Here is a 16,859-nt window from a genome sequence, read left to right on the forward strand (position 1 = left end):
AAAGAGGGCTTCCGTCTTAATTGGTTATGGTCTGAAACACGACTTGATGACGGGCCAGATCTCCTCAGAGCTGCCCTCCTCAACAGTGTTATCACTGCTGACTCACACGGACATGACGTTTTGCCCATTTGTAATACTCCTTTGTTTAGTTTTAACGCGTAGCTCCAAACTGACTGGTGTCCTTCCGTCAAAAAAAGAAAACCCAGCTGACTTCTTTAGTTAAGTGTAAAATGTTTTATTTAGATGTTTTATACTGTGCAACAGTAACAATACAATAAGTTGTCCATACAATCGAGCGATACAAATACGGAAAACACAACATTTGAGACATCAAAACATCTGTCATTGAGCATGAAATGGAGCTGAACAGGAGCCCAAGTCATTCCCTCAGAAGAAAGGGGAATAAGAGAATAACATCATCGCTGATTAAATATGCATTTTGTTTCTATTTACATGTGGATTCGCCAAAAACTGCTTAGCCTATACCATGTTAAAGACGTGGAGCATAAGCAATCCGATTCCACTGCAGCTACAAGAAACTGTTTTTTTTTCCAGTAAAAAGGCAATATTAAAGTTTTTCCTCCATAGGCATTTTTTCGTGAAGCAGCGCTACACAAAGATATTTTCCTTTCGTTGAAAATAGTCGATGCCTGAAACACTTCCACAGACCCGACACAATGAGAGTTGTGGGGGGAAACACGCAGAATCCGCTTTCACGAAATAAAATCCGAAAAAAGTGTTATCATGAGCATGCATGTTTAAACTCGACGGCTTCAAAAATATCCCAACACACATGAAATAATCATGATAAAACACGTTTCATTTGAAAAGAAAATATAAAAGTCTATCAGTCTTCAGTCACTTCTGTAAAATAAAGATGTAGCTTTTAAAAAAGGGGATAAATGCTTGTCCAACTGTTTCCAACTTTCCTTTTTTTTGTCAACATCAAAATCTGCTTCGATATTTAAAAATAAAAATCCCACTCCACCCGACCTTCTCGTTCCTTTTATTTTGGAAATGTCTCTGGTTCCGCTAAACTTACATATGATGCCATAATATTTATAACAACAAACGGAGAAAAAGATAGATAACATTGTCTACACAATGGAACTACGTTGGCATGAAAACAGTAGGCCTATTAGCTGAGCGGGTGTCTGGCGTTGGCTGGTCCGGTTCAGTCCGGAGCCCCACGTCATCCGGAGGAGGTCGACGAGCCGTTCAGAGCAACCTTCCGGGGTTTGCCGCCGCCGCCGCCGCCGCCGCCGCACTGCGTGAAAGGGCGACTGGGGGTCGGTGGGGCAGCGGCCGGGGTCCCGTTGACGTTATTTGGGCCGTGCGGAAGCTGCGGGTGCGGGGACTGCGCAGGCGTGCCGGGGCTGGGCAGCGACGAAGACGTGGAAGGAGCCCCGGCGGGACTCCCGGCTTTGTCGCTGGCGGAGTCGCTCTCGGGACCGGATCTGCTCGCGCTGTTCTGGCCTTCCTGTTGCGCGTGGCTCACCTTCATCTTCTTACAGTTGGGTCGGACTCTGTACTTCAGCGGCAAAGGGCCATTCTGTGGAGAAGGGTCGAATAAAGACATGACAAAATATTATAAGAGCTGAATCAAAACCAAATGCATGAAAGTAATAACCTAAACATTAAACAAGTGTAACCTGCATGTTCTTCCCATGTGGTTCCATGTTTCGAACCAGCCTACTTACAAAGTTCTGTGTAAAAATGTGGCAATTTCATCAAATTAAAATAGCATGTAACCAAACATTTTGAAACTGTGAAACATATTCTGAAGGACAGATGAAGCACAGGGATCAAATGAATGAAGGTCAGTTGTGTTCCTCAGGGAATAACCCCCATGTGGGTCTACAAGCCAAATGAAGTATTTGGAAAATGCAACTCTTCCCCATCCAACAGCCTCCTGTCAGTCTGTATTTTGTTTTAAAATAATTATATTGCTTTTTATTAATATATTAAACTGACCAGAGTAGTGTCTGCTCCAGTTACAACAAAAGGTGTGGAAACCCATATTTAACAAACAGCCAATTTTTCTGTGTAGTGTACAACTTAGCTATACTTGGTGCAAATAAAAAATCTAAATGTATGATTTTCAATTTATTCATTAATAATGTAAAATGTAAATACACTAATTGCAACATCAACACTGGTTGTCTCTTAACTACTGCAATTACACACTGCATTTATTTTTTAACCTTAAATCACAGTGTGTTTAAATGTATGCTCCAGCTGATGAGAGGACATGATGATAGTAAAGTTTATTTGACAATGTAAATGACTTAAAATGATCAGTACTTTGATATATTTAATCAGGCAAAATAAGAACACTTGTGATGTTAGTTACACAACACAGCTGTGGATAAATCAACTGAAATCAAGTTTATTTTGCCCAAATAGATCTCTTACTCTTCTCCAAGTGTAGATATATGCTATATCCATTAACGTGTAGTAATCTTTCAGAGGTTCGTCTTCATACATGACTTCAACCTGAAGAAAACCCAAAAACAAAAGACAGTACATTTTTATTTTTAATAAATTTAAAACAGTAAATATATCTGCAATAATTAAAGATTTTGAGATATGAATCATGATATCACAATTCTCTTGCACCTTAAAGTAGTTTAAATGTCCTGTCTATATTTATCAAATATAAAATAAAAAAATAAATCAGAAAATGACCTGGTAGGTACTTGGGATGTCCATTTTGCTACGCAGAAACTTCCTCAGGTGCATGACTGTCATGGCTGCTGGACACTGCAGATACCTCTTGTTAGCCACCTGCAGAACAAGTAAGCATTCCAAAATTGTACACAGGACAATATATTTGTATGGACGTATATTGATAAAGAGTGACTAAGCATCTAAATTATTACACACTGGTCTACCTTAAAAGCAGGAAAAGAACCTGCTTTGAAAAAACAATGTTAACAAAACATTGTTGTTGCAAAGCAAATTCTTTTCCTGGGACAGATTTGACAACAGAGATGGCAAACTGAATATTAATTAGTTACTTCCCTAAAACTCTGCAGTAGCCTAAGTTTCATTCTTATTTTATTCCAAAGGATGCTAACAAGAAAAACACAATGTTGGCAGAGAAGATAATGTGGCTGAAATCCATACCTGATCTTTAGACGGCTTGTCTTCCACTACACCTCCCAGTCTGCACAGAATGACAAAAGAGAAAATATAAATAATTTTACAACTCTATGATATTTATGTCATTCATGTGCCAAACCATACATACTTAAAATAACATTTGATCACGATCAATAAAAACTCATGATATTTAAAAATCTAAAAATATTTAATTATAATTTTGTGGTCATCTGTTGATTTACAGAATCAGCCACAAAAAGTATGATCTTTTCCTTTTTTTTAAAACTGTATTTGACACCTACAGTAACTTATCACTCATGTCAACAGCCCTTAAAACTTTCTATAGTATTGCAAGAAAACCAAGAAGGTTGGCACTGCCTGAGACAAGTTGCAAAACATACAATTAAATAAATTAATGGCTGAAACTACATACACACATTATAGATATGTTAAATATTCATTAATTGCCCCCCCCCCACACACACACACACACAAAAAAAAGAGGAGCCTATGAGTGATATCCAATAATGATTATTGGAAAAAAGCCAATTTCTTAACTTGAAGAAAATGCATTTTCTGAATGACCTTCCGCAGGATATCAGTGATTTTAAGAACTGAAATGGGCAGTGTTGTGCCCTGGATATTTATTATGTTGGACAGAAGGAAACTAAAGGTGGAGGATAATTGACCTTGTTTTTTCAGAAGCAGGACAGCTGAATTTTGGAAGGGTGCACACTTTATATATAATGCAGTATTTTATATCCATCTATCTTCCATATCTAAAGAAAATCTGATGGAACACATGTTACCCAATATGCATGCGTTTTCTTAAGCATATTATGATAATATAAACATGACATTTCTTGCCACTGTAACTGAATTAAATACTAAGTTTATACTGAAAACTGCTACTTTGTTAAGAACAAAGATTTATACATATAAAATCTAGCATTAATAATAATAATGGGACAAAAGTATTAATGGAACAAAACCAACCAAACAAAGCCTACCTGGTCTGGTCAAAAAACTCAATAGAGAGGCTGATGATCTCATCATCTGTAATAATTCTCTTGTCCTCATCTGCCACCTCACCACGATCCTCATTTGATCCATTAGAGGCTATAGAATCCACAAACACACAGAAAATTAAGTTAATAAAAAATGGATGAATCAAAAATATAATTTGGAAGAAGCAGAGTGTAAAGCAAGTCTTTCATTTCATCCAAAACTTGAAATGCATGTTTCTCTTCACTGTGACAAAAAGAGAAACTACTACATTGTAAATTCATACACATGCTTTCTCTCACCATCTACAGGGTGATCCGCATAAAAGTCTCTCCTCCTCTTCATTTCATCTGGAGGACATTCAGGAAGACGAGCAATCACAAGTCTGTTCACTTTCAGTTGTCACAGAAATACACTCGAAATAACTTTGTGATTTCCAGCAGTAAACCTGACCACGTTTGTTGAACACAATGGGATAAATGACATTGGAATAGTGGCAGGGATGTAAAAATTCACAAAATGATTTGATCAATACATTTGATTTTATTCCATTATGAATTATTTTAACAAGCTACAGCAAAATTAGATGTGCATCAGAAGCTGCCAAACTTCCATTTTACCAGCACATGCTACCTTATAGGAGTGTACATGATATAAATGAAAACAAGTGGAGTTTTGCCTGATATATTTTGAGAGCTTTGATCAACAGCATATTCGGTGTAGCACAAGACAAAAGCAGCAATCTCCAAAGTAACAAAAACAACCAAATGAGATGATGCTAACAGCAGATATGATCTGCTGGCTGACTACGGATAAAACATCTAATGAAAAACAAAGCTACAGAGAAAGTGTGCGAAAGCAAAGCGAAAGTATAAGTCCACGTTAAGCTACAGAGGTGGTTCTACCGTCTTACTTTTGAAGAGACCGGGGACCAGCTTGTACACAATGTCCTGTAGAGTTTTGTCAGACCTTGAGAGAGGAAGCGAAATTTCAGTCAAGTCATTGAGATACTGGGATTTTTAACAAATGCAGTCAAAAATAGAAAAACATGGTGAATCGTTCCTATTAAGACAGATGAAGTATGCTTATGCTGTAACACTCCTAAATACTCTTTTCTTGCATTAAAGCACACATACAGCCTGTGTGCAATACACAGGACATTCAATAGACATTTTTAAGTGGCATTCAAGGCTGTGGAAAATCTCACATATATTATGCAAGCGTCCCTTATGCCGAAATATTTAAAACTAATTACTGGCTGATCCAGCTGCTCAGTATGGAAACAAAGGGGAAAACCACAAAAGGGCAAGAAAACAGGAAACAAAGGCAGTTCAAGCTATTGTTGCAGCTGCATAGTATTACCAATGAATAAATATGAAATATTTATATATTAGAAAGAACATAAAAAGCATAGTGAGGTGCATCAATTCAACCCATGATGAGGCACAAAACACACAGTTTGTTTACTCCATGAAAGAAGGCTTCCTTTGCCTAAAAAAAAAATTATATATCTCTATTTTATTATAATAAGATGCAGAATATGGCAGAACATTCAGTAACCACAGTTCTCACCTAATGTTGAGCAGAGGCTTGGTTTTATGCACTTGTACATCACAGATTGGACAGTATTTGCTGGTTTCCAGGTAGCGCACAATGCACATCTTGCAAACTGCACAGGGAAGTAAAAAAGAAAGAAGAAAACCCTGCTAATGTTAGATGACATCTGAAAGGATATCCTGAATCTGAGCTGGTGAAGCTGAAGCTGGTTTAATAAGGAGTTGTTGCCCTGAGAGTTCCTCATTAACGCTGCAGCTCTGAGCAGTTAAAAAAAAAAAAAAAAAAAAAATCAACGTGTATGTGCAGGGAAACATGTCAGACAGATTTCTGTAGGCTATAACTTGCTGCAACATATTTTCACGTCTCATGTTAACACCTCCGAAAACACACACACAACGAAAGAGCTATTGTTTCAGTGTCATTTTGCTCACATGAGTGGAGACATTCGATGATGGTGGTTGCGTCTATGAAATATCCTCCGCACAGGACGCACATGAGGTGAGGGTTGAGCTCAGTGATCTTTATCCTGGTCGTCCGATGCATGTTGACAGACAGGAACAACAATCCTGCCAGGGCGAAAAAAGAAAAAGTCTAAACAATGCATGCACTGCAGGCGTGGAGGCATCAGAGGGCTGCAGGTCGCCTTGACATCGCAGGTCAGACCATTTGGAGGGGGGGGGGGAGACTGCTGTTTGTTTGACTGCGTTAAAGCAACATCATGTTTTATGCTAATCCAATAAAAACCAACAGGGGAAGGAGCTTGGTGGCAGATTGATAGCGCCACAGAGTCACCTGACCGAGGCACAGTGAATAATCATAAATCAATCATTTCCACTGGGCGATCGATAAAGCTCCTCTCCCTCACTTCATTTTAAATCTGCAGCGTTTAAAACACATGGCGACGTCAGAGGAGCGCAGGTCCAGCCATAAACGAGCTTCCATCAACAACAAAAAAGATTCATCAGATCCAAAAAAAAAAAAAAATAGACAAAAAAAAAGGGGCACAGCAAACACCGGGTTTAACAAATCCTGAGATATTCTGCAAAGTAGGGGATGGGTGCTACTAGTTTTAAATTATAGAAGCAAACGTCGAGACAGTTCAGAGCAAGATAGACAATAGACTAACGATTATAAAACAAAACATATGCATCTGCAGCTTCTCTCTCTCTCTCTCTCAATAAAAAATGTAAATAATTAGTTTTTGACACCTCTTTAGAACCAGATCCAAACGGAGAAATTCGTCTGGGAAATAATATTAGGTGCGCGATCTGTGGCGCCCCGGGGTGAGTGTGGGTGAAAGGGGAATGATAGGAGACACCCATTCACTGCGTCAGGTGTGCCACACAGGCTATGGGGGAAACCTGAGCGTTTCTATGGCAACTCCTTTTGCTTTTTTAGCCCACATGGCTGCTCGCCAGTCACCAGAACAAGCCAGCATCTCCAACCAAAACAACAGCACAGCGAGCTGCCGGTGACCAGAGCGGGAACAAGGAGGGACCGGAGGCTCCCCGTCCCTCCGCGCACACAGACAGCCGCTGGACTGCCAGGCTGCCGACAGCACGGCTGCCATTTTGTAGAGGGGGAAAAATCCCGTGTCGTTACAGCGGGCTGCGGGGTTTCCTTCAAACGGGGCAAATAAAACCAGTATCAGGGGCGTTTACACGAGCTTCCCAAATCTTTACGGACTACAAGGAGGAGAAATAAGTGTCCCACTCGGAGAATAAGCTCGGCTTTACTGTGGCTCTCTTTGCGCCGTGTTTTTTCACGGCGTGTGCGCGATAATCAGCACCGTGCAGCACCAACATGGCCAGACAGCAGCGGCTGCGCTGAAGCGCACATTGGGCTCATACAATCCATATTATCAACTAAAGTAACACACACCGCCCCTCTATTAAACCTCAACAGTGTCTATACTTTGCGCCAATGGTCATTTAAGTTTATAAACGCATAAACACAAACGGTGAAATAAGTTCTCCAATGCCAAAGTAGTCTACCATCGTTTCCCATTTAATCCAGTATTTACGAGCCATAAGACACACTTGTCGGCGCTTAATAATAAAAGCGTTGCTATGAGGACTCTCTGGGCGCCCTTTACTGTCATTTGAAAAAACAAAAACACCCATTAAAAAGTCTTCGTGTAGCTTACAGACTGGACATGAGGAGGGAACCCTCTTTAAACACTGGATGACAGCCAGCCTGTCCAGCCTCGAACCCACCCCGTTACTTTACGGAGCCACAGTCGGCACCGTGCCCGAGTCCCCGGCCGGTTCCAATGCTCCAGCCGACCTCTCCTGGCCGTCTCTGAACGGACCACTGCAGGGACGTTTAGACAGCGACTCATTTTCAAAGGATGCCCAACACATGGATCATGATGGATAATGTCTACATAGCCTATAAGCAGGGAGCCTGTTGCGCCATTATTAATCGATTGACTTGTGTTTGGACAACTGCTCTCACTCTGTCCTGCAGGAGCTGCATGCACACTTTGAGACTTCAAGTCAGTCACTCCAGAAATCCAAAAGCGCATGAGTTCATTCACACTGGGAACGAATGCTGCTAAATGGCTGGAGCACAAATCTAGGATAGGCTATAGACTAAATCCTGTTCAAGACTCTCATTAAGGATTCAGTTTTGAATACAACATTGACTGAGGTAGGCTATATGTAGCCTACCTCATATATTCAGACAGGTTTAATTATGAGGTCGGCCAATTAATTCAGAAGCTACTGAACCTTTAATTCTCTCAATAAAGCAACAACAAATGAAGAGATTTCCCCTAGGTTCTTGCTCAGACCAGTTGCTCCTTTTAAGGTCCCCCTTACACGTAAATCAACAGCAGCTGGAAATAACCCAATTAAAATCGGCAACGGGACAAAACAAGTCCTCATATTAATCGCTGTCAGTCAATTCAGAAAATCTTGAAATAAATAGGCCTAACTGGAGATTCCTAATTGACCACATGGCTGAAACGTATTCAGGTCAGTATAAACAAGAAGCACTTTCATTTGGTGTGTTAAATTGTGCTCACAGCGCACTGTAAACTATCCAGTATGTTAGGCTACATTGTCACGTCTATACCCACAGACCCGTGAGGCTGTCATCCTGCAAATCCGAGAGGGGGGAAATACATTTATTTTAACCAATTAAGCACACACAGGGTCTCCACCAGCATTCATAAGCAAAATGATAATTTTTTTATCCCCCACACACCCCCGAGAGGCAGAAGACCTGGCTCGTGTCTGTCTGTCCTTCATCACCAGATTCAGAGCCACATAGTGCGCGAGCATTTACGTGTGAAGGTGAAAATATGGAAATCTATGTGCTTAAATGTCAACAAACAAACAGTCTATGCTGGCCAGAGCAGATATGAAAGATAGGCTACATTGTACAGATACTTTGGCTGCTTGCGAGACACAACCAGGCTTTTGTATCTTGGCCGACGTGTCGCCCACATTTTTTTTTAATTTCTCAAAAACACAACTACCCTTTTAATTAAAGATAATCATACACCAGGAGATAAACAACCACAGTGCGCGATCACCGATGGTCCAGTGTTTACCGAGCAGCAATCATGAAACATTTATGCACAGTTGAAATGGTTTGCCTCCTTGTCACGTTGACGGGAGCAATCCAAGTTAAGTTAATAAATCCCACATATGGTAACATACGCCCTAAACCAACATCACGCCCAGTTCACAACACTCCAAACACCCCGACTCTATAAAATAATGACGCTGGATGGAAATATGGGCACACAAGGACCGTTTGGAGCACTTGCTGCTGTTAACATCTCAGCCAACACAGCCTGGTTCGCCCGAGATCTCCCACTTTACATAAATCCAAACGACACAAGGCAAACCCCAAACGCGGTCAACTTATACAGACAGGTTGCTGAATGCTAGATAATGCAACACCGGCTGCGTGAGGATCTTAATTCCTCTTTGTGGCCGAACAGGGAACATCTTTTAGCCCCCCGAAAAAAAAGTGGTGTGCAGACGCACACGGAGCTCCACGTCGGTGATCGCTGCAGCCACCGTTGAAAGCTCCACATCCACCGCTGGATCAGCGCGTAGAAATACACAAAAGCACCGACCCCAAACCTCGCCTTCTGCCCCCGTTAGTTAGAGACGATATCGAATAAGGCATACCTGGAGGCTCGGCTGGAAATCGGTGGGTCTTCAGGCGAATAGACAATGAAAGTTGGGAGGCGATCAGCAGAAAATGAATAGGAGTCGAGCCGCCATCTTGAAGCAGGCTGCAGACGCTGTCAGTGGCGGAGAGCGCACGGCGGACCGGAGCGCATTTCAGATGTGCGAATGAAACTCCTCTCTTCCTCGCCGCCTGCGCGCCGTGTGCGTATCCGATCCGCGGCTTCAAGAGATACCAGTCGTCCGGCTTCGGCTCGGGAAGGCTCCCACTTCGGCACCGACAACTTTGCCTCCAAAATATCCGCTTCGCCCCCAGTAAAATGCAGCAGTGTGTGTGTGCTCTGTGGAAACTGACACCGTCCCCAAAATGGCTTGTAGTTCGACCGCCCCGCTTTGGTCACGTGGTCTCGTTGCTTAAGGGTGCCTAGGAATTACTGTCGGTGTATGCTGTTCTCTTAATCTACTACGCATGATTAAAAAAATAACATAAAACACACACACGTACATTCTAATAGCTTTTTAAACACAAATCTCATAAACAACTCAGCAGTTTGTTCTCTACTTGAGCTGAAATGTCACCAGGCACCAGCTTAAGGGCGCATAGAAAATTACTGTCGGTGTATTCTGGTTTTACTTATGTATGACGCATGATTTTAAATAACCCATAATGCACATTCATACAGTTTAATACGCTTTTCACCACAAAAGGGTAGAACCCGTGAACTAATGTGCATACTTTGCTCAAATGGCACTTTGATCATAGGGGCGTCTATAGAAAGCAGGCTACTGATGGTGTGCCCTCGTCTCTTTGATGTTAAAAATAACTGAAGCACAGGCACTCACGCACGTTCGTGTCGTTTTGGCCGTCAAAATGCTTTATAGCCCTCACTAGAACACGCAGTCAATCGGAGCACCACACAGCTATAGGCTACCTTATTGATCTCCGTTAAGCGTTGCTTCAAAAACCCACGCACTTGGTTAAAACGTGACGAATGGCTCTGGTGTCAAACCTTTGTCACATGCTGTCATGATATCTAAAAAAAAAACTTGATGAATTGGAGTTTTTATCCTTCAGTCAGCGCCGCAGAAAGTAAAGGCATCTCGGATGTTTATGGAATCTGACCCGCCGTGGTGCTTCAGCTGAAGAGCTTTGAACTTTCGGCTGAGGTGGATGCAGAACGCTTTAGAAAGCCTAAAAGGGGACCAGAAATCTCAGAGAAATTTAGACAAAAAAAAATCGCTGGATCGCTGCTAGTAGTCTTTCATAAATAGCTTCCACCAGCCCGGGTCCTCCAGAAGAAGCTGGGCTGAGCCTCTTGTTGCAACAAATGCTGCCGGAAACAAAATACACTACTGTCATGCAACTATGGCAAAAATACTAATCAGGCTGGTAAGGGTTGGAAGAGCACATGCAGTTACTTCACCGGCTCCATATTCAACCTAAATGTTTCAGACAAAACCTACAATATGACAATGGCATCAACAGTATTTATTAAATATATTTCCTCCCACTAAATTGAAATTCCCTTCAAAGACGAGCAACATATCTGGATCAGTGTGAGTAGGCTTTGCCGAGCCATAAAATGATTCAAAGAATGAGGTGGGGTTTTTATTTCTCTGTTTTATTGAAACACAAGTTGGAATGATAATTGTCTCGTGTGCGTAAACGTGTCACGTCAATCTCAAGGTACAAAAGAAGCTACAAAGAGGTGAGCAATGCCGCTGGAAACCGCTGAAGTTCAGTGCTTTGTGCTGCGGGAGAGGCGAGGAAACTGGACACCGGCATCACATCTGACTGGCTTTCTCCACACTCTTGGCAGCGTCTTTGAGCTTTCCCACCAAATCCTGCAAACAAGCCATTGATCACTTTCAATAGGGATAAAAAAAAAAAAAAAAAAAAGTCCGGCGGAACTATGACCTCAAATATCAACTGAAGAAATAACATTCAGGCTATGGATTTTACTGTTTTAATTAGGAATGAAATTGAATTAGTACTTTAGACTGTATGTCCCAATATCATCTTATATACATCTATAATAATCATCTTATAAAGGCTTTATTGACGACACGTCCATATAATACTTTTTAAAATATTAGGTCAACTTAATACATCATCAACACAATCTATCCGCTTCTGTTTATTTTATATTTAAGGATTGGCTTAGCTGCAGCAATGGAAATCCATTTCATGTGCAGAAAGTCACTTCATTTATTATGTCGGATATAATGATACAATTTAACACGTGTATTTTTCTGCGGATGTTGCCCAGTTTAAAGAGGAAAGTAGGCTACCCTAAAGCAATGACACGACCTCTTTCATTGTCGATGAATGTGGTGATAATAGCTCGTTATGACGAAGGCTAACTGCAGGTGGTCTGTCTCTGGAATAAAAATGACGGATTGGGAGCTAATTGACGTCGATAAAAAGGCACCACAGCAACTCCTTCTACCTGTAGCTGCTCCATGGTGCAGGTGAAGTTGATATCTTCCGATGATCCTTCATTCTAACAAAAAGAAGGAACAAACATGAGCATTGTTTTACGCACGGAAAGGCGCCGCATCCAGGAAAATGCATGCAAGTAGTGACATCAAAACGTGTCCGAATCTTACCTCAGTGTTCAATGAAATGGAGTAGAAAGGCTCGTTGACCTTATCGACCTGTCCGTTCTGTTGGGGGGGGGGGCACATTTTAGTTTGACGCAAGACACTGTGCAACACAAAGACAAAACTTCCACGTCTCATGTAGCCTACCTTCATGTGGTATTGCAGACGCCATGAAACGTCGTTAATCTGAGGCAGAGACTTTCCTATGCTAGAAGAGGATGGCAGAAAAGACATTGTGTAATCTGTAATCTTGATCAAGGGAGAGATTATAGGCAATAAATATAAAATAAGCAGCGACTCAGGCAGCTGTGCCTTTATAAACCAGCATTAATTTAACGGTCCTGTCGCTGTGGGCAATCAGGATCAAGTCAAGGAGAAAAAAAAAAAAGCAGAAATGTGTAGCTGTTCCTGTGATCATTTTTTACCAACTCTCTGAAGAATTCAATATTCAATATTCAATAAATGCCACTTCGGGCTATTTACCCGCACATATCCCAAAGTTTTGTATATCATACTTTTTTGTGTGTGTGGGATTAAAAGACTTTCCGTGTTTCTAATTCACAAAGATCGTTAGTTTATGGCGCGTCATAAAGCAGCATTTACATTGCAATTAATCACACTGCTTGACCTTTTAGTCCTGACACGCAAAAGACCTCAGAGGGCTGCAGCAACAACTTGCGTGCTCTTCCCTCGATTTGGGTAAAGCCAATCCGATACTTTAAGGCTGTATCAAAACTGTATTAACGTGGACACATCTGGTATCATTCTTGGTGATGTTGAGTCGATTTTATTTTTCAGTTTGTTCCCATGGATGAGCAAAGTCGATCAGATAATACAAACAAATAATTCTGCAGCTTGAAAAAAAATCTAATTTAAGTTCCAGTTTCATCTTGGGGACATGATCAGTCTGGTTGAACTTTTTAACTAGGAACATCCTCAAAGTTCTTCCCCGCTGACAGCGCTCAGGCTTACCTTGCTAACAAACGCTCCAGTTCTTTTTTATGTTTCTGTAAAGCAGAGCATGCATCGACGAGTTACAGGCAAGTCAGCCGCAGTTAGAAGGGAAAAAAAAACATCAGATTTAATAAATGCAACAGTGTTTGAACTGGCACCTGATATGTGCTATAGAATATTTCTATTCTCTCTGCACTGAATGTGAGTTCGTCAAGGGAGGAGCTGTAAGAACAAAACAAACACTTTGATTAGCAGTAGATTTCACAAAACTGCGTTTACTTTACAGTCTTTTTAAAACTGTCAAGGTTTCATATTTTTGGACATGTTTACACGTGTTTGTAATCACATTTGTGATGCAGAATGTAGAGACATTTTTTAAAGGAGTAAAAGAAGCCTAAGGAATTACACTGGTGCTTGTTTGTTGGATGATCACACACATGCACACCTACAGTACTTGACTGTTGCTCTGTTATATCCTTAACACCCAACTCTGATAATGATAAGCCTATACCACATTCCCTTCTCTAATTATAAACACCAGACAATGACAAAAAAAGCAATGCAGACAGACAATTGTGACACTTAAACTGTATTTTAGATCCATTCAGATATTTCAAATGTAACCACAGTACAAATTACTTTAACTGATTTCCATCCAATTGCTGTTCCATAAAACGTGCAGGCACATTCATTTTAAAAGTTGATCATGTAAATTCTTTGTTTATCTATTGCTGTTAGTTACATATCTGGGACACACGTTCAGAGCAAAACAAAAGCATGGCTAATTTAAACATTTCAATAACAACCCTGCGAATTACATCTTAAACCCAGACTATGCTGTTTTATACCCATTTACTTGTAGTTTTACAGTAAATAATACAATATTTCCACATAGTTTATCTAGGCCTAATTCATTTAATTGATTGCTGTAATCTCTGACAGGTTCCTGGTCTCTATAGGGAGATGCAATCAGCTGGTCACATAGTGTTGCATGTTTATTACAGGTTAGAAGCGTGCAAAAAACATGCACTAGAGGAACATATTTCCTGTCACGCTGTGCGATACGAGCACAATTTTCATAGCCATAAACAGACAACTATTTTTATAAATTCGCCTCGAGCGTGTGTAGCTGGAAGTAACGTGATGTTACAGGAAACCTTATGTCAGATGGCGCTTAGCCTACCTTATCGTCGACTTGTCGGCATTTTGTTTGACCGCCTCCAGTATGAAGGTGGTCGCTGCAGTGTGACTTTGTTTGAGCAAGATCTGGTCGATCTGCTTCAGCTCGGGATGATCTGCAACCACAAAAAAAAAAAAACAAAAAAAAAAAAACACGGCATGAGGATGCCACTCTGCAGGTTGACCACGAATCCTTTATTCTCTATGGACGTAACAGGCGCGTATGATTGCTTTAGATGATGTAGATTTCCGATCCATAGCCATACTCGTGCTCTCCAGATTGACGAGTAGAATGGGAATCAATGATGATTTGCATGCGAATGGGCCCCTCAGCTGCATCAGCCAGGGGTCTTTGTTTGTTTACTTGGTGAACATTTCACTTTCTAAATAATTCTGCTATTAAAAACAGAGGCGGAATGCTGCACAGAGTTGGACAACACATGGTTTGTGAAAACAAGCGAAGCAGTCGTGCAGGAGCTGTAGGCTACCTATTGCACGAGGTTGCTGCTGTCATTTCGCATCATTTAGGTATATTTAGCCTATCCAGAGCAAAATTAGCAATAGGCTACACAGAGGACTGCTGGTTTCAGATCTGCTTTGATCGATTAAAGCGAACAATCGGATGTGTATCCATGATTAGTTTTGACTAATGGTGATTAAAATAGCCTAACAGTCTTTCTAACATGCTGAATAGACTTGGTGGCAGTTTAAATGACAAAAGGCACCCCGAGTGGCCGTGTGATTGTGTGACTGCTGCTGAATGTAAAGCAGGCAGCAGAGAAGGCTAAGGTTGCTGTAGCCCAGCGCCACTGTCTGCTGATCAACCACTTCGCCTCATTAAAGATTGTAATATAAACACGGGGGAACCGGTTTAGAGCAACAGAGGCACGCAGCAGCGCCGTATTAAACTACAAACATCAAGGCAACTCCTCCACACATCCACACGGAGAGAAACCGGAAGCAGCGGCAGGAAGACAAAAGCGGCGGTGGAGGAGAGCAGCAGCGGCTCACCGAGGACTGCAGGGTCGGCGTGAGAGGAGAGCAGACTCCGGAAAGACACGTCCACCAGCACCGGGAAGCTGCTCTGGTCGAAGGCGGACGCGTCGGCGAGAGACTGTAGTCCTCTCTGCACAGACTCAGACAACTCCATTTTGCAAACCTTCACCCACGACGCCAGACCACGTGACGGATCAGCTGATGCGCGCAGAGTGCGGAGAAGCAGAGGGCTGAGCGATAATACCCGAAGCTGGAGCTGGCAAATGACGACAAATCACTGGGGGATCGTCAAGTAGCTAGAATGTTGGGGAGCTTCTCGCATGTAGCCTAGTGGTTTTCTTATTGCGATGTTTCCCTCGTCCTATAAGCGCACCATAGAGGCTAAAGACGAACTTGTGCACTGGAGTTTGAAAAAGCAAACAAATAGCCTAAAACAGAAACGGCATGTTTATGTTAAAAATTAGGTTATTAGGAACATCCAGGTTCAAGTAAATGAGAGATATGCTACTTTTTTTTATCTTATCTGTATATTTAAGTTAACTGGAACATACATATTCTTCACAGACTGACAGGTTTTACCCACACAAGTAGGCTATATTCACACAGGTAGCAGCCAGTTTTATCCTATAAAATAATATTTGGTTTATGGGCTGTTGAGCATTGTCATTACCGAGACACACTGAGGGTAAACCCAGGGACAATCTTTGCTTAAGCACACTGAGTAGCTAGAACCAGGCAATAGCCAACATCCCTCAATGGTTTCTTCTGTTAAAACACATCATATGAGATGAAGTGAAACTGATACAAGGTATTCATTTTGAACACCCACTGTACTGTACACTTTACAGTTTAATTTCAAAAGCATTGTCTATACAGTTTGAGTCAGTTTTGTGGTTATACAGCTGTGTGTCTACTGAAACCTGTTACAGGTGAACTCAGTCATCATGTTGATATTATTTCCTCTTTTCATTGAGTACCCTGAAGAAAACAAACTTAATGTGCCTTATTAGTTTTCCCTGGAGATAAGGGATTATAAAGACAGTTGATAAGATGCACAACTTGTAAATATAGCCTATATATATATATTAATTATTTATTTTAACGATGTTTTGCCTTGTCTAAAGTGAAGTCAGCACAAGCCCTTTTAATCACCAAAGCACGGCCTTTGCAGTTTTGCTGCACTGATCATGTTTCCATGGCTGTTACAATTTAACTCTGTCGCCATGTTGATATGATTCTGTTTTATTCATCTGCATTTGTGGTTTTTCATTTGGGGAACTTCCTGAGGCAGTCATGAGGTGGAGTTTTAGT

At 41.3% G+C, this 16,859-nt stretch overlaps 1 protein-coding gene across 1 annotated transcript; it reads right to left on the reverse strand.

Moving 5' to 3' along the window:
* Positions 1-219: 219 nt before the first annotated feature.
* LOC123981225 lies at positions 220-15,822 on the reverse strand. The gene is given in 18 exon segments (XM_046065965.1): positions 220-1,552; positions 2,416-2,496; positions 2,689-2,787; positions 3,130-3,169; positions 4,116-4,224; positions 4,413-4,460; positions 5,024-5,079; positions 5,683-5,779; positions 6,099-6,233; positions 9,816-10,105; positions 10,939-11,007; positions 11,605-11,660; positions 12,266-12,319; positions 12,426-12,482; positions 12,567-12,627; positions 13,392-13,595; positions 14,557-14,668; positions 15,564-15,822. Coding segments are annotated over 18 exon segments (2,067 nt in total). The 5' UTR covers positions 15,703-15,822; the 3' UTR covers positions 220-1,192.
* Positions 15,823-16,859: the final 1,037 nt, after the last annotated feature.

Source organism: Micropterus dolomieu, linkage group LG01, assembly GCF_021292245.1.
Source record: "Micropterus dolomieu isolate WLL.071019.BEF.003 ecotype Adirondacks linkage group LG01, ASM2129224v1, whole genome shotgun sequence".
Taxonomy (NCBI): Eukaryota; Metazoa; Chordata; class Actinopteri; order Centrarchiformes; family Centrarchidae; genus Micropterus; species Micropterus dolomieu.